Source organism: Schistocerca serialis, chromosome 8, assembly GCF_023864345.2.
Source record: "Schistocerca serialis cubense isolate TAMUIC-IGC-003099 chromosome 8, iqSchSeri2.2, whole genome shotgun sequence".
Classification (NCBI taxonomy): Eukaryota; Metazoa; Arthropoda; class Insecta; order Orthoptera; family Acrididae; genus Schistocerca; species Schistocerca serialis.
This window is the reverse complement of record NC_064645.1, coordinates 252,890,280-252,909,690: the sequence shown is the minus strand read 5'-3', so window position 1 is coordinate 252,909,690 and position 19,411 is coordinate 252,890,280. Positions and strand designations below refer to the sequence as shown.

The 19,411-nt window shown below is 40.5% G+C and overlaps 1 protein-coding gene across 1 annotated transcript in view; it reads left to right on the top strand.

Moving 5' to 3' along the window:
- The window catches only part of LOC126416507 (uncharacterized), a 431,842-nt gene extending 412,779 nt beyond the window's left edge, over positions 1-19,063 (top strand). Inside the window, exons 6-7 of the mRNA XM_050084248.1 lie at positions 13,797-13,966; positions 18,779-19,063. Of these exons, the coding sequence (XP_049940205.1) occupies positions 13,797-13,966; positions 18,779-18,803 (195 nt within the window). The 3' untranslated portion in view covers positions 18,804-19,063. The remainder of the gene's footprint in view (positions 1-13,796; positions 13,967-18,778) is intronic.
- The last annotated feature ends 348 nt before the right edge of the window (positions 19,064-19,411 follow it).

Here is a 19,411-nt window from a genome sequence, read left to right as displayed (position 1 = left end):
GCCTTGGGAGAGCCAGTCCTGACAAAACTCTACCATCTGGTGAGCAAGATGTATGAGACAGGCGAAATACCCTCAGACTTCAACAAGAATATAACAATTCCAATCCCAAAGAAAGCAGGTGTTGACAGATGTGAAAATTACCAAACTATCAGTTTAATAAGTAATGGCTGCAAAATACTAACGCGAATTCTTTACAGACGAATGGAAAAACTAGTAGAAGCCAACCTTGGGGAAGATCAGTTTGGATTCCGTAGAAATATCGGAACACGTGAGGCAATACTGACCCTACGACTTATCTTAGAAGCTAGATTAAGGAAAGGCAAACCTATGTTTCTAGCATTTGAAGACTTAGAGAAAGCTTTTGACAATGTTGACTGGAATACGCTCTTTCAAATTATGAAGGTGGCAGGGGTAAAATACAGGGAGCAAAAGACTATTTACAATTTGTACAGAAAGCAGATGGCAGTTATAAGAGTCGAGGGGCATGAAAGGGAAGCAGTGGTTGGGAAGGGAGTGAGACAGGGTTGTAGCCTCTCCCCGATGTTATTCAATCTCTATATTGAGCAATCAGTGAAGGAAACAAAAGAAAAATTCGTAGTAGGTATGAAATTCCATGGAGAAGAAATAAAAACTTTGAGGTTCGCCAATGACATTGTAATTCTGTCAGAGACAGCAAAGGACTCAGAAGAGCAGTTGAACGGAATGGATAGTGTCTTGAAAGAAGGATATAAGATTAACATCAACAAAAGTAAAACGAGGATAATGGAATGTAGTCATATTAAGTCAGGTGATGCTGAGGGTATTAGATTAGGAAATTAGACACTTAAAGTAGTAAAGGAGTTTTGCTATTTGGGGGGCAAAATAACATGATGGTTGAAGTAGAGAGGATATAAAATGTAAACTGGCAATGGAAAGGAAAGTATTTCTGAAGAAGAGAAATTTGTTAACATCGAGTTGTGTCAGGAAGTTGTTTCTGAAAGTATTTGTATGGAGTGTAGCCATGTATGGAAGTGAAACATGGATGATAAATAGTTTAGACAAGAAGAGAATAGAAGCTTTCGAAATGTGGTGCTACAGAAGAATGCTGAAGATTAGATGGGTAGATCACATAACTAATGAGGAAGTATTGAATAGGACTGGGGAGAAGAGAAGTTTGTGGCACAACTTGACTAGAAGAAGGGCTCGGTTGGTAGGACATGTTCTGAGGCATCAAGGGATCACCAATTTAGTATTGGAGGGCAGCGTGGAGGATAAAAATCGTAGAGGGAGACCAAAAGATGAATACACCAAGGAGATTCAGAAGTATGTAGGTTGCAGTAGGTACTGGGAAATGAAGAAGTTTGCACAGGATAGAATAGCATGGAGAGCTGCATCAAACCAGTCTCAGGACTGAAGACCACAACAACAACAACAACATTATCTACCAACCCTACTACCAAAAAACATATCAACCAATGAAAATATAAATTTTTATATCCTAGCAAGATATAACTAAAAATAAGAGAATGTTAAGAACTTATCACAATTTGTTATAAAGCTCTTCTTATATTACAGAAATTTTGTCACTTATTGATGTGACCTGATTGCATAAGGCACGTTGCATCCATCCTACCTGTGAGTTTCTGTTTCCTTTCTTCCATTTTAGCCCTTTACCTTCTTCACCGTTTATGGTTCTGACACCTTTGGTAAAGCATGTGGAGTGCTCTTAAAAGGTTTTGATGCATCTCATGTAGACAATGGTAGATCATGTCCAAAACTGTAATGTTACATTTCGGTATGGTCCTGGATAGTGTGTAAGAAATTTATTTGTCTTGTCTTTCAGTGTATAGGGACTTGGTAACACTACCCATCAGTCAACCCTGTATTCCAGCAACTTTAATAGTATGTCATCCCATTTTCTTTTGCTGCTTGAGTGGTGTAGTATTCACCATTTGTACTCACTTCTGTACATTTTAACGATTTCACAAATTTTCATACTGACTCTCTATTTTTTGTGATTTTAGATGTAATAATTCTGAAAGGCACCAGCTTCTTCCTTCTGCAAACTGCCTTGAACAGTGAGAGCCCAATGCTATCTTGCACTTTTGAATCACATGTAGACACAACATAGGGTAGGTAAACATCCTAGCCAAAGATGGTTCAAATGGCTCTGAGCACTATGGGACTTAACATCTATGGTCATCAGTCCCCTAGAACTTAGAACTACTTAAACCTAAGGACATCACACAACACCCAGTCATCACGAGGCAGAGAAAATCCCAGACCCCGCTGGGAATCGATCCCGGGAACCCGGGCGCGGGAAGCAAGAACGCTACCGCACGACCACGAGCTGCGGACACATCCTAGTCGTTTTGGTGGCTATTTACATAATAACTTTCTAGTTATATAATAGCTTAATATTTTAATGATCGTATGGTGAACCGATTCAGCCCTCCCATTTGCTTGCAGTTGCAGGGGACTAGTTCTTAGTTCCCTTATTTGTAACAAGTGACATATTTGGTTTATCACTTCAGACTGAAGTTGGTGCCTTGATCCATAACTGCTGTGTCTCAGATGTGAACCTTGAATAACCAGTTATTCATCATTGCTTGTGCAACAGTACCTGCTTGATGATTTTGAATGGCAATCATCATGACGTAATATCAAAATTGGTCTATGATAAATAACATGTAGCGCTTACCCACTGTTGTTTGGTTAGATGGAACCAAGATATTCATTCTCTCCACTTCAAATGTCTTGGATGCCTCTGTTAATGTTCGAGATGGGACCTGTTGATGAATCAAATCAGCACATTGTGCACATTACATGTAGTTCTTCACATAATGGTCAATGTCCTTTACCAAGATCGTTCAGCTATGCCACAATCTGTTGTCCTTTGTCCTCCACACCCTAATAACTTGTGATCGTGAGCTGCTTTTAATTCTCCTGCTTTTATTACTGAAAGTACCAAGCTGTTTGGCCCAAGTTTCACGTCCTACATTGTAGTCCATGACGTATAGTGAGCTGTGGCTGTGTTTTGGATAACTAACAGTCCATCAGTGGTCTTTGCCTTCTGGCATTATTCAATGCTCTGGCCCAGAGCTTGTAAGGCCCTATCTTTCTGCTTAATCCACCAATGTTGCCTTTTTCTTGCCCAGTTTGTAAACTATCTCAAAATCAAAATGTGTGTGAAATCTTATAGGACTTAACTGTTAAGGTCATCAGTCCCTAAGCTTACACACTACTTAACCTAAATTATCCTAAGGACAAACACACCCATGCCTGAGGGAGGACTCGAACCTCTGCCAGGACCAGCCGCACAGTCCATGACTGTAGCGCCCTAGACCGCTCGGCTAATCCCGCGCGGCTATCTCAAAATCAAATTTCTCAATTTCAGTGGTCATTGAGTCAACCTGTTCAAAGAATCCTTCAACCCTAATAGCCACTTTAATGTCACATGTTCAGTTATGACTCTGAATTTCCTGCCATACAGTTAACTGAGAAAGTAAGTGGCACCATATATTAAACTGAACAGTTCTTTGTCTGTGGTCGAGTAATTTTGCTCATTTTATTTAATTGTCATGATTCATGCACTGTGGGGTGCTCTGTCCTGTTTACTCTCTGACTTAAACAGTGTCCTATCAATTGACTGCTCATGTCATAGGACAGGATTAATTCTTCTTCATAGCAGAGCTAGCTTCCTTTAATTTCTCAAATGCGGCTTGACATTCAGCTGTCCACAGGAATGTTACACCTTTCCTTAATAAAAAAAATGTGTCTGTGTTCTTGGAATGTCAGCAATTTGACAAATTCTATGTAGTAATTTGATAATCCTAAAAGTGACTGTAGCTGTTTCATGGTGGTGCGAAGTCACACACTACACATATCGGTTGTAGGTCAGTCTTCACATTGTCTTAGCTGATCATATGGCCTAGATATTTCACTTCTGTCAACACAAAGTAGCTTTTAAACACTTCTTCTAGTCATTGTGTGTGCTCCTTCAGATCCTTATAAAGAATAATGTCATCTTAGGAGACCATACACTGATGCAGCTTCAACCCTCTCAACATTCCATGTAACAATTGCTGAAATGTCATTGGTGCATTTTTAAGCACAAGTGACATCTGTTGATATTCATAAAGTCACCAGGGGCTACTAAATCCAGTCTTTTGCCAGTTCATTGGTTCTACTTCCAGCTGGTGGAAACCACTTTTTGAAATCCCTCATGGAAAAGCACTTTCATTGACTCAAGTTACCTAATGTTTCCACTATATTCAGTACAAGATACGCATCTGTAACTGTTCAAGCAATTAAATAATGACAATCACAACATGACCTGTATTTTATCATCCTGTCCATTGATGTATTGGACACAGTGACAACGAGTGCTCCCCAGAGACTATTACTCTCTTCAGTAATGCCATACTTCAACTGTTGATTCCCCCTCTCCCCCAGAGGGCATGCAGCTCTTTTGTGGGTATACATGTGGTATGTACAGACCCTGAGCTACTGCAGCCTTTCTTCTCTCCCAGTCTGCATTGCCTTCCCCATATACACTCCTTCCCATTTTAGCTCCTCCCCTCCTTCCTCCCCCCCCCCCCCCCCCCCCCCCACCTTTCTCTCTGTCTTTCCCTTTATGATGACCTGGCTGTTCTCTTGGTTCTGCTATTCCCTTTTTCTCCTGTCACATGTTCTCTATTTTTTATTGGCTGTTTCTAGTCCTCCTTGGGGTTTGATCTCCCTTTCTAAATTGTTTCCATACTGAACACCATTTTAATGTCCCTGACATGGGCTCCTCTGCACCCCTCCTTGCCCTTCCCTTCCCCACCATAGACCTCCTCCTCTCGCTGTGTCACCAGCACATATAGCTAGTCTGTGTGATAGGGCAGTTATGTACCCATCTGGCTGACCCCCCTGACAACACTGATATCACACTTCTGGTGCCTACACTGTCACTGCCTCGTGTATGCCTAGGAGGGTCGCTCATCTTTTTGGGACATCAGAAATCCTGGTAATGACTGCCATGCCAGAAGGCCCTTGCTGTGGCTGGGTGGTGCCCATGGGGTGGGCAGTACAAGGGAAGATGCTTTGTATATGAAGCTGTTAAGCTCCATACTTCTGGCTGCTCTTATGCAACTGTCTCTTCAGGCGGCAATGGTTCTCTTTCTGCATCCACTTTTGATTCCTTAGCCTTGTGGGCCAGGCCCACCAGCGCGGAGGTGAAACCCTTTCCCACTACTTGGTTTAGTCCAGGACATATGGAAACACTCTTGCCACTACCAAATCTGCTCTTTTTTGTAGAACATATTGAAGATAATTTTGTTGAAGTTGACTCACTCGGTAAGATGTGATCTGATTCCCTATTGATTAAAACCTCTTTTGCCACTCTATCAGCTTCCCTTTGTGCTTTCAAGCACTTAAGAGACATCCCAGTGAGGATGACTCCTCACCAGTCCGTAAATGTGACCCAGGGCATTATTCTCCATAGGGATATCATTCTTCAATCTGACAAGGAACTCAGGAGTAATCTGACACAGCTTGGTGCTCATAACATTCAGTGAGTCCAGAGAGGTCGAAAGGACAATCACATTGATACCAGCACTTTTGTTCTGATTTTTTAGGGGGTGCCCTTCTGAAAAAAGTCAAAGTTATGGTTTACTGTTGCGACATGAAGTCCTATTTCTCACCTTCCATGTGCTGTTTCCAGTGTCTCTGTCTTGATCATATGTCTTCATGATGTGAAGTGAACCCTATTTGCAATTATTTCAGCTGATCTCTCCATGTGAGGAGTCCTTGCATCTCTCAAGTACATGAACTATTCCAGCCCACATTCTCCTTGCTTGCCGTTGTTCAATTCATAAAAAGGAAAGAAAGCTCAGGAATTCAGAACTTGTGATTGTCTACCATGAGGCCTGACAGTAGTTTGACCATCTCCACCTGGTGTTTTCCATGTCTACCTTTGCTTCTGTTACATCCTTTTCTCCTTCTCCTTCCTCCTTACCTTAGTCCAGTTCCTCTTCCCTTCCCTCCTCCCAGGCACTTCTCGTTCCCTTACCTCATAGAACTGCTCCTTCTCCTCAGCTGGAAAAGAAACTCTGTTTTCCAGTACCCACTGGGGATGGGACTCTCTCTGCAAGCCCCCCCCCCCCCCCCCCCCCAGCATCCCCAGGACAAGAAGCCTGTTGCTTCAAGTTGAATGCAGGACTTGTGCTCTGTGGATCTCAAGGCCATTCTCTGTGGATCCTGATATTGCTGCGGTTTGCTCTATTCCTGACCACACTTTCTCTTTCCCTCTGAAGGAGAAGAAGAAGATGATGCATAAATCTTGGGATGAGTCCCCATTCAATGGAGAGTTCTTGACAATTTGGGCAACAGCAATCATTTTCCAGTTGTGATCATTTCACCAGCATCACTCGCCTGGACATTCTCCCAGGTTGGCCACTACTAATGCAGACTGGGATGCCTTCTCTTCAGCTACCATCCCACGCACTCCACCACATGATGGCATTGATGAGTCCATATGAACTGTGACCAATGCCACCCTTTCGACAGCTGCTACAGTGATTCATTCTTGCTAAGATTCTCCCCAATGGAAGACTGTCCCATGGTGTACCCCTAAAATCACTGCCGCCATTAAAGACCACCATTGTGCCCTCAAACACTGCAAATGGTATCCATCTCTTGCCCACCTCCTGGCCTTTAAATGGCTTTGTGCACAGGCCCATTATCAAATGCCAGAACAGATTTGTTGGGAATGATACTTCACTGGCTGCATACTCTCTCTTCACAGGTATGGGCAAAGATCAGTCACCTTTTTGGCCACTGACCTCCTGCAGGTCTCCCAGTAATTTCCCTGAATGGTGTTATCCTCGCCAGCCCAGACTCTACCGCTAAGCGGTTTGCTTGGCATTTTGCCCTGGCCTTAACGTCAGTTCATTATCTGCCAATGTTGCATCTCCTCAAACTCCATCTGGGACGATTCCCTTTACCTTTTGTTCCTCACTGCCTGGAGCCTTTCAACACTCCATTTAGCAAGTAGGAATTCGTTGGCAACCTTGCTCTCTGCTAGTCCACCGGTGTACAACCAAATGTTTCAACACTTACTAGTTGCTAGCCAATGTCATATACTTGGCTTTTCTAACCATCTGTGGAGTGCGGGGGAATTCTGTACCCAATGATGGGAAAGTGTCATTAGTCCAGTTTTGAAATCAGGTAAATGGAAATTAGCGTTTGGCGTCACTGGCCGGGAGGCCCCTTACGGAGCAGGTTCAGCCGCCTTGGTGCAGGTCTTATTACTTTTGACGCCACATTGGGTGACCTGCATGCCAGATGGGGATGAAATGATGAAGACAACACAACACCCAGTCCCTGAGTGGAGAAAATCGAACCCAGGCCCGTATGACGGCAATCTGTCACACTGACCACTCAGCTATCAGGGCTGACTTTGAAATCAGATGTACCACCTCTTCAGATGAACAGCTATCATCCACTCAGTTTAACCAATGTCCTCTGGAAGTTACTTGAACGTATGTTGTTTTAGAGGCTGCATTGGATCCTTGAATCCTAGGGCATTCTTGCTTCAACCCAGGGTGGTTTTCACCAAGGCTGCTCTGCTGCATATAATTTAGTCCACTTGGAATCTGCAATCCAAATGGCTTTTACATGGCATCAACACATTGTTACAGTCTTATTCAATATGATTAAAGCTTATGATACCATATGGCACCACCACATCCTTGCCACCTTATATGAGTGGGATTTCCATAGCCTGATTCCAATTTTTGTCTGGAACTTTCTTTCATGTCACACTTTTCAGATACAGGATGGTGCCTCCCATAGCACCTCCTATCTGTAGGAGAGTAGGGTTCTGGAGGGTTCTGTTTGGAATGTAGACTACTTCTGAAACCTGAAATGTACTGAGATTGAGAAGAACTGGGAGTGGAGGACATCAGGATGAGTCATGCCTTTCAGACCTTGTGAGAGGTCAAGACAGAGCAGTGGGCGAGAGATGCATGAGTGGACACAGAGAAGGGTGGTAGAGGGGAAAGCTGGAGTTCAGAGAAAATGTCCTGGATGTGGCTGGCAATCTTAACCCCAGACCTGGACTGCCATTATGGGAGGTGGATCTTCATATCTGGAAAGAGGAGACAGTGGTTTGGGTGCTCCAGAGAGCAGCAGATGCATAATGCATAAGTGATCAACTGTTGTTGGCACAGACTCTGCAATGTTGGAACCCCTGCCTCCAGAAGGAGGCATATCAGGGGGCTAGTCCGAAAGGCACCAGTTGTCAGTCATACCCTACAATGGTGTATCAGGTCCAGCATCTGTAATATGGAATTTGATGTTGAGCTGTATGCAAGACTCCCGTAATCTGTGTAGAGCTGTATTAGAAGAGTAGATTGGTCCACATCCCAGTTGGTGCTGCTGGGGCATTGAAGAGCATTGAGGTGTGACCAACATGTGTGCTTTAGTTGATGAAGAAGGCTAAGCCATGTCAACTGGACATCAAAGACCAGTCCAAAGCAGCAATGAGAGTCCACTACACTGACGGACTTGCCATCATAGTACAGATCCAGATGGGGATGGGCCATATGTTGATGACAGAAGTGCATAACACAGGTTTTGGCAGCCAAAAGAGAAAGCCATGAATTAGAGCCCAAGACTGCATCTGGCAAATACTTCATGCAGCCTGCATTCAGCAATGCCCGTCATGGACTAACAAAAATAAATGCAAAAATCAGCAGCATACAAAGAGGGGGACACCATAGCCCCCACAGCCACTGCCAGACACTTGACAGCCATGAGAAAGAGAGGGACACTCCACACAGAACCCTCCAGAACCCTACTCTCCTACAGATAGGAGGTGCTATGGGAGGCACCATCCTGTATCTGAAAAGTGTGACATGAAAGAAAGTTCCAGACAAAAATTAGTATCAGGCTATGGAAATCCCTCTCATATAAGGTGGCAAGGATGTGGTGGTGTCATATGGTTTCATAAGCTTTATGCACATTGAATAAAACTCCAACAATGTGTTGATGCCATGCAAAAGCCATTTGGATTGCAGATTCCAAGTGGACTAAATTATATGCAGCAGAGCAGCCTTGGCAAAAACCACCCTGGGTTGAAGCTAAAAGGTCCCAGGATTCAAGGATCCAATACAGCCTTCAGCATATGTTTAGGTAACTTGCAGAGGACATCAGTTAAATTGATTGGATGATAGCTATTCATCTGAAGAGGTGGTTTACCTGATTTGAAATCTGGAATAATGATGCTTTCTCATCACTGGGAAGGGAATCCCCCCCCCCTCCACACACACACACACACACACACACACACACACACACACACACACTCCACAGATGGTTTGCAGCTTTGACAGTGTATGTGTGGTGAGTAAACTTGTTATTTTTCTGGGCCTTTTCTGTTCCTGTGCAGGAACATTGTGGGGAGAATTGTCATAGAAGTCCGCAAGGGTAGTTTATGAGAGCAGAATAATCTGCTGATGTGTCACATTTTAGAGGTGCCCAGCTCAGTTGTAGGTGATACCCAGTGCCTGTCCCCAGCAGTGGTCAGCAACAATGTGAGTCTGCACAGGTTGGAGAACAGCTACAGGGTAGCTGGGCAGCTAGCCTGCCTAGGCTCAATCTCCCAGTCTACCAGACAGGTAGCTGTCTGCAATAGATAGTCACCCTGCAGTACAGAGGCACAAAGTTGACCACATGCAGACTTTAGCTCAGGCAGGAGCCTGCAGCTACTGGTGGCAAAGTGCACAGATGGCAGTTGACTGCTTTGACTTTGCAAGTGGCCTCCATCTTGTAGCCATCATCTGGTGTAGACTGCTTCAGTGACATACTGTATGCACCTATCTACTGGTGGATATAATGAAAGTTAGTGGGCAAGGGTCTAAATTTGGGGGTATGTATGAGATTCAGGCTGGCTAATGTTATCTCTATGGCAGCACTATAGCCCAGAAATCACAACAGGCTGGAGCACCCACTTATAACCATTAGCCAGTAATGACTTAATTTGTCTTGGTTTTCTCGTCTGCGCAGCGCTTTCTGATGCCCTGATGCTGCTGTAAGGTGCCCAACTACAGCTTTCAGAGACCATGGCTAACACATTCTGCAGTGTGAGCATACTGTATGAGTGCCCTTGCACCCTTGTGCTCTGAATATGTCTTTTTGCTCCATAGCAGCAGGCCTTTAGGTTGACATAGTTCTGCTGAAAGTATCATCTGTGGTTGAAATTCAACCAATTGAAGCAGTGGACCTGCTCTGTGATAAAAAAAAATGTCATCTACTTTCAAGTGGTACAATTCATGCAAAACTGTGAAATTTTAGCATTTAGCAAATGCTGCATTGTAGCTACAAGTATTCATGGGATAATTCTTTGATTTCTCTTTAACTGCTTGATTATTTGAAGTGGGACCTTGGTACTGTGCATTGAAAAAAAAATTTGTGTTAATGGAGGAAAATTAACTTATAACAACACTACTGAATGTCATTGCTTTACATAAAGTAACCTCAGATGCAAAATGATTTGAATTAAAAAATCTGGGCTGTAAATTCATTGAACTCCAATTACATCTTTCAGAATTGGAGTTACATTCAATGCAAATTTATATGTATCTTCCAAACAACAAAAGCATTATCATTATCAATGTCCACATTATCCCTAAATTATTTATCTCTTTTCATCTTTCAGTCTGATCCATCAGTGTTCTTCTCTGAGATGTCGCATAAAACAAATATAGTTTTGTAGCTATTGAAAATTAGGAACACTTCACTTTTGTGGTGATGGTGCCAACTGAACACAAAGGCAGTTATGTTCACTCTTTGATGAAAATAAGGGAAAAAATGATGCTAATAAATGATGTTTGTTGCCCCCAATGACTTCGTTACTAAATTTTGCTTTCCACTGCTGACAACATCAGTAAAGTAGCAGGTGTGGCATTGTAGCTGCTCGTTATCATTTGTTACTGCAAATTAAGTATCTGTAACATTTAAACATGAATGTCCCAAGAATGAGATTTCACAAAACATTGTTCTTTTGTGTGTCATTTGTACCATAGCACCTGATCAGTGTGTATGGTAGAAGTTGGTAGCAACATGAGAGACAATGGAAAATTTTCTCTTTCCTCATTTGTGTATGTCTACTTCCTTTTATCTCTTGTAATGGCTATGTACACACATGATTTTTGTTTGTGCACAACTATGGAAGTACCTTTTGAATTTTATAAGTTTCATTGGCCTTCTTGTATCATTAATTTTAAAAATCAGAACTTAATTTTTTTAATGTACTTGTATTAATGTTATGATTGCTCAGTAAAACAGATGCATTATCAATATGAACATCCACATTACTCTTCCTTTTCTGTGTAGAAATGGTGTCTGTCTAGCTCTGTGCCTTTCACTCTGAACTGTTAGTATTCTCCCTCCTGTCATAACCTAAAACAAACATAGTTACCGTATAATAGGGAAGTCAGAAGTCATAGTTATTCAAAAAGAAGAAATCAAAAATTAGGAACTTACTTCAAAAATTTCTTGCAATGGTGGCACATGATTACAAAGTTACTCTTACAGACTTCGTTACTGCAGTATCTTGATTACCACTGCTGACAAAATCATCAACCTAGTAGTTGCCACATTGTAGTTGTGTGGCACTTGTATGTTACTGCAAATGAACCAAATAAGCATGAACATCCCTAAAATGTGATTCCACAAAATGTTGTTACTTCCCTGTGTCATTTCTACTGTAAAACCTGGTCGGTACACAGGGCAGAAGTTGGCAGCACCTCAGTTGTTGATGTTCACATATTGGAGATTTTAATGTGTGATAGAGAAGATATCACCAGAGCTATGAATATAGAAATATCAACTTCCTTTCACCACTCTTAATGGCTACATACACACATGATTTTGTCTTTCTGCACATCTATAACAAAGTACCTTTTGAGTTATGTAAGTTTCATAGCCTCCTTGTATAATTAAAACTGGCACTTCAACTTTTGTGTTCATGTATTAATATTATGATTTGATGCTAGGCAGTTCGTTACACCATACTAGTTTGTGACACAAAAGTTGGTAAAAAAACACGTGTAAAAATGAAGTCTTTCATGATATCACTGATACTGTGTCAATTCAGGATAAAACTTCAGCTTTTGATTATTTCCTCCATCATCTTTATTAGGAGTGACTGACTATCTAACTTGTTGCTGTGGTGGACACCACAGCAGGTAATCATCAAAAGCTGTGTTTACACATGGTGCTTTGCATTTGATGTTGTGGGATTTACCACTGATCTGTCTCCTTGTAATTTTAGTTTTATGAAGGGAGTTTTCCGTTTGATACAGTGATGAAAGAACATGTTCTGCTCCATACTGAATCATTCTCATGCTTCTGTAGATGTGGAATATGAGGAGTGCAGCAGCATGTTATTATATTCGTTATTGAAAACTAATTCTCAAAGTTTCTAAAACAGCATTTCATGAGTCCATTTGCATATTCCGACTATGCTACAGTTCAAAGTTCTGTTCTTTGTGAGGTGTATACTTACGGTTACAGGTTGACATTAAAAACTATGTTCTGGGCTACAACATGGATACTTGCGATTCATGGACAGTCAGTATCAGTTGCAGCACCCAAGTAAGCCTGAAGGATAAAATCCTCACTGCTACACCTATTTTCCAATGGATCCTTGTTCTGCAGCATTTTCAAAAAACCACTCTGAAGAAAGAAAGGAATGGAGACTTGCTTGTGGCAAGTGAGGCATGTTAGGATGTTGGAAATGTTAGTGCCCTGCACTGGAAAGACTATCCATAAGATATTTTTAACTTGTCACCTGTAATAAATACCATATTCCCATCTGAAACCCTCTCATATGAATTGCGAAAGTTAACAATATTATGAAAATGATGGATTGCTACTCACCGTAAAGCTGACATGTTGAGTTGCAGATAGGTGCAATGAACAGACTGTTGCACATTGAGACTTCAGCCACAGCCCTCTTCAGAAAAGGAAACACACATAGATCCACATAAGCAAGCACACCTCATGGAAGCATGACTACTATCTCTGGCTGCTCCAGCCAGAATGCAACTGTCACTTTGTTTTCATGTCTGCTTGCTCTAGTGAGAATGCAGCTGTTGCTTTGCTTTGTTGTGCTTGTGTGAATGTGTGTGTGCATTTTCTTTTCTGAAGTAGGCTTTGGCAGGAAGCTCAATGTGTCATCATTATAGTGAGTAGCAATCTATTCTTTCCATAATACTGTTGATATTCTGGCCTGTACTGTCCACTGTTTAAATGCAGTTATTTATCATTCTGATTTTGTCTGTACCCTTTAAATGCCCCATGCATAACAAGCCTACAGGGTATCCTGTAGTTAGGACATTATAATTCTAGGCTATTGACAGTTATTAAAAAATGACATTTTAAACAGAGATTTTACTTTATACATCATATAAAAATTATCTTGTAAACAATCCCTCATCCACACAACTAATCTGTCCCTCTCAACCTAAGATTTGAGTGATCTGCAACTCCTCATCCCCTCTTTCTCAACCTTCTGCAATAAAACACTTTTCTTTCCCTGATGAATAACGTAAAGACACAAAACACAGAAATATTTTTTTGTGCTTTTAGAATGCTTAATAATGTACATACCATCTAAATATAATTGTCAAAAACAAATGAGAATGTTCCATAATTTTCCAGTGATATCTTTGAATGCAAAGAGATACCTGAATGAAGTATTTAAATATTGACTATTCCATTTATTGCTTCCTTTAACACTGAAGTAAATGTAAGTTTTGTTACAGACAGTACTCTCTGATTTTGCACAAAGACTAAGAGCTGAGAGAATTACTGGCTACATATCTGTATATTGTTGTGAGAGGCACAAATTGCTTCCGAATGGGACAGCACATCATCCACTGACAAATGGAATCACAAATGGTTTCAGTGAACATGAACCACCGATGTGTCACAGGTATTTATTCCTTCTTCTAATATCAGGCCTCAGTTTTAAAATTAACTCTAACAACCCAGCCCAGAAACACCTATGGCCAGATGACTTGAGTGGAATAGCATATTTTGTTTTGGGGACCAGGAACAAAATTAAGAGAAAAACATTAAGTAAGAGACTATCATCACTCTCATATAACTTACGTGATGTAAACAGTGCATGCTAGGAAAGTTGTCTGGAGGCATGATGTTGTGGCCTTTGGAGTGATGTCTCAGGGCAATGATGGGAGCTTGTCACGATGTAAGTACAATGTTTCTAATCAATGTGAATACTGTACACAAACCTTGGGTGTATGTGTAAAAGAAATAAGACAAAATATACATGACACACATGTTTAGCTCACATAACAGCACTCCTCTTGTGTTCCATTGTTGAGATTCATTGCTGGAAGTCCTTGCCATTATCTATTTATGGCAGACTTCTTCACTGTGCCATGCAAAGAATTCTGTCCACATCTAGATTTGATTTAAGAAAGTCATAAGGCTGAAAGTTGTGTCATCTGTTGAACTGCTGAAAGAACATCCAGTACGTAGATGAAGCAAAGTTGCTGAGGTACTTTTTCAGAAAATGTTTTACTTGAAGTACAAAATATAAAACAACACATATTTTGAATTCACATGTTTTTCACTATGCTGCTGTTATCAAATGGTTGCTGGGAAGTTTTTAGTCAAAAGCATTTGACTGTTTCAAGTTGTCAATGGTCACATTTATTACACACTTCAGAGTTGAATGAATCATTATCCATTGTTCAAGGAATTTGCAGAAAATTAAGAACGCAAATTGAGGGATGCAGAAATTGACAGTCTGAAATTGTCGTCATATTTTGAAATGTGTCCTCCAATCACCTGCAGATGTATTTCTAAATCTTATGTACTCATTTGAAAGAAATTTATGAATTCCATTCATACAGATTGTGGCCATGTCTCTATGATCTTTAGAAGCCCTAAATCACTTTCTCACAAGTGAAGATTCATTCAACAGTCTTCTGTGTAATATGAAATTGTCCAAACAAATAATGCACGGTCCTGTCACATTAACATGACAACCTGTCAAAAGCCTGATAATCACCTTATACTGAGTGTTCTACTGCAAGATGAGCAGGAAGAGAGACAGTGAGGTTCTGGAAGGAACCAACAGGGATGTGGAGCCATGCCAACTCCAGTGCCGTGGCAAGCTGCACTAGGTTTCTCGATTGAGGATTCATGGCACCAACAGCCCATTTGAGGTGGCCTCACAGGTCCTCAACTGAATTTAAAGCCGGGGAGTTTGGTGACCAGGGAAGTATGGTAAACTCATCCTTGTGCTCTCTGAACCACACACACGCTGTGAGTTGTGTGAGACATTGTATTGTCCTGCTGGTACACACTTCATGCTGAGGAAAAAAAACTGAAAACAGAGTTTGACATGGTCTCCCATGATAGGCACATACTTGTGTTGATCCATTGTGCCTTCCAAAATGATGTGATTACCCAGGGAATGCCATGAAAACATTCCACAGACTATACCTCCCTCTCATCTGGCCTGGACTCTTCCAGTGAATGTTGTAGGGTGTTCGTTGTCACACATTTCATGCCATTACACACTAACAGCCTTTTGTCATCTGGAAAGTGCACCTTTCACCAGTTGCAGTGTTAACACGCACGACATCACTGAATGGTTGTTGAGGAGGCACTGTTGATAGCTCCTTGGTTAATCTGGGTGGTCAGATGCACAACAGTTGCATGTGTGTTTGCTCGTGCACTTCTCTGCAGTCATCATTCACCCCTTTCATCTACAGCCCGTGGTGCACCAAAGTTGCCTCGGTGTCAGTTTTGGATGCAGCCATTTTGTCTTGCACAATATACTTTAACCATGACAGCATGAAAAGAGCTTACAAATTCAGCTGCTTTAGATGTTTCCATCCTTGGCCTGAAAGCCAATGATCATATCCTTCTAGACTGCCCTCTTTCTGCATTATGACAATGACTCAACTGTTTTCTACGGTCCCCCAACATGATTAATATACACTTCACTGCTAGAGCTGCTACCTGTCAGCTGTACGTGGTTGCGATATACTGACACTGAATATAGGCAGTGGTCACATGAATTTGTCTGGAATGTGTATCTTATGCCCTACCACACAGAGAATAATCATGTACACATATTCATTTGACTCGAAAACAGCAGGAAGCTGAAAGTTGAATCATCTGCCATGCTGCTACAAAACATTCCTTACTAAAAATGAAGTAAAGCTGCACCCTATGCTGCATTTTACTCTATGCATAAATATTTGGAAACCATAAAATTTGAACTTACATGTTTTTTTTTTTTTCCAATTGTCATCAGATGGACATCACTTAGATGGCTTATATGTCCCTAACTAGTTATCCAACTAGAGAAAGGGTAGCTACTGTTAACATGGAATCCAAGCCATGTTTTTTTTTATGGCAAATCTCCACATCATTGATAGGTGACTGCTAGGTTATGAAGGCAGACAGAGAAACAGCGTCCCTGTTGGGGTTCGATCCTACCACCTTTCAGTTTCTACCCAAATGCTGTATCACGAAGCTGTGACACCAGATGTGAATTTAGTCACCCGTTGTGCTGGTCTTTCAATTTATGGCAGCCGTTTGCTAGGTGAAACTGGCATAATTTTCACAAGTTAACTTTATTTCATCACAATTCAGACAGTTTGTTCAAATTATATACAAAAGTCTTCCTTGTGAATCTGTGTACCCATTAGTGAAAACAAGATCAAAACCACTACAGCAGTTCCTGGGTTTAGCCTGCACATAAAGGTGGATGCAAGGAGGTGACTTCATATAACTACTTGCACAAAATAAAAGATAAATGTGAATTCATATACCATAAACTGGAATGCATAAGGGAAAATGTACTGAAGATGTGATGAAAAACCCTGAGTGTAATACAAACACAAAAAATGGATGTGAAAAGATAGCTAGTGAGTGGGTAGAGATATGGCACAACAGAAAGTTCACCTAAGTGCATGCATAGACAATCCTGTAAATCTAGCTGTACTGTAGGACAGGAAGACAGATAGACCTAGAGGGTAATCGAGGTGGGCAGGCAATGACGAGGTAGGCAGCCAATGAAGGGTAACAGTTTTGGGGGACATTGTTCAGGAACTAGTTGCGACTGGGGCCAAGAGGTCTGTTGGATGAAAGAATGTGTAGGAGGATGCACATGAGAAAAGGTGAGATCAATATAATTACAAAGATATTTATTGCTCTCTGTACATTCCTCTGTCTTTCTCCTTATGGAGATGAAGATGAAATGGGAGAGATGAGTTATATCTGCTCAGTCTTTGTAATTAACAAGATGCAATAATGATTTGTTCTGCAATCGCATAAGCAATGACATTGCAGTTGAGCAATCTATTTGGGCATTTAATAAATGATTATATATTTCAAAAAACATTGTGCATATTCAGCATGGTGCTGAAAAAAGATTGAATAAAAGTGCAAAAGGTAAATGATATCCTATATTTATCATTTTTTCTACGTAATTATTCAAAAGACCTTTTATGCTCTAGAGCAAAAATCTACATCACCAGGACTGGTAAGTGAGATTAATATACAAACTTACTTCAGTTGGACAGGGATAGTACAACATGAGGACTTCGGTACATTGAATGTCTGAAAGCACTGAAATATTCTTAGAAATAAATACACCATCATGGGACTGAATGACATACATCTGAATAAAAATCTACAACTACACCTTAGTCTATACTTCATAATTAGCTTATTTATTTTACAGACTCATATTTTGCAGTTAATGATACTCAGTTTCTATATAGAAATTATCGTTAGTGGCAAAACATCAAAATCCAAATTTCAGATGTCTTATAAACTTTGATTATAAATCTGTCATATTTTTTTTACAGATCCATATAACAGCAATAAAAATCTGCACAGACCTGGATAACTACCACTTTATGGATGATGTAAATGTTAGTCTTTTCTTTTAAGATTCAAATGTCCATCCAAATTTAGATTTCCTAAATCAATAATGGCAAAATGAAGGATAGTTCTTTTGGAAAGAACACAACTTATTTCCTTCCCTAGCCCTTTTATTTTGAAGCTAAGCATCCATCTCCAATGACCTTAGTGTTGATGAGTTGTTAGATTCTACTTTTACTTCCTTCTTTTCCTTACAAAATTTATTGCTCCATGTAATTTATATTCTGAAACAAGTTATTCCTTACCACGATTGACTGTGTGAATGACACAAACTAATGGAATGTTGAACAGCTTTGCTTCAATTTTCCATACACTATGATCAGCACTGGTTCACCATGTCTGCTTCAGATACTCTAGTACTGTTTTCACTTACTTGGATTGCAGCATCCTATATCGGAATGCATGTTACTATATAACTTTCCTTAATGTGCATAAGTCTTGCTGAAAGTAGTGTAACAGAATCATCCAAGTCATTATAAAATCTAAAGATACACTCCCTGAATGATGATCTCCTCACATTTGACTTGAGTGACACTCAGTTATAAGGTCATTAAGATCTTTAATGCTTACTTCCACTTTTGTAAACTTTAAGAAGTCAGAATTCTCTTTCAGTGCTGCCGCATTGTTCATATGAAGTCAACTTCACTATTAGTCTTCTGTCTACAGCCTAGACCTTCTTTTCAGTGGTGTCTTTTTATTCCTATAACAATTTGTCTGTTTGTGCCTCACAACTATTTATTTTTTAATGAAAGGAAACTCACTTTGCTCAAATGTAACTGGTTTGTGGACTAAATTTATTCATCTTAAATTGCAGGTACACCACATCAAAACTTTACTGAAATAAAACTGTGGCAATGGCAGCAACAACAAAAAATGCAGTGGACAGAATCTCAACAATGACGGTTGCAAAGGAAATTTGTTGAAAAGTATTTCCTTAAATGACCGCATTTCGAAGACTGCCAGTTCAGATGGACTTTTATTTTTTTCCCCACATGTCAACTATATATGACAATGTGAATTTGTTATCATGCTTCTTTTACAACTGCATATATATGTTGCACAGTGCTTTTAGTGATAAATGTGTAACTGTTAAACTGGATGAAAAGATAACTGAAAATGAGCTAGCAGGATTATGTAGGAAGCAGATGTTAAATTAGTGATAATACGGAGCTTCAGAAGCCAAGTTTTCTTTAGCAGATGATGCGTAAACTTGCAACATTATTGAATCAAATAATACAAACTATTAAAACATACATAATTTTTTTCAGTAACCAGTTGCAGTGACTGCTGAACTGGGCAATGCCATCATCATCTTAAGAAGTGACAGGTAGATACCTGTTTTGTTGTTTAGGCTCTTTATATATGTTTCTTATCTATCATACATATCACAGAGTATATGCAACAACCTGTTCATAAGACTGATGAGCAGCCAGCACTTCTCTGAGTG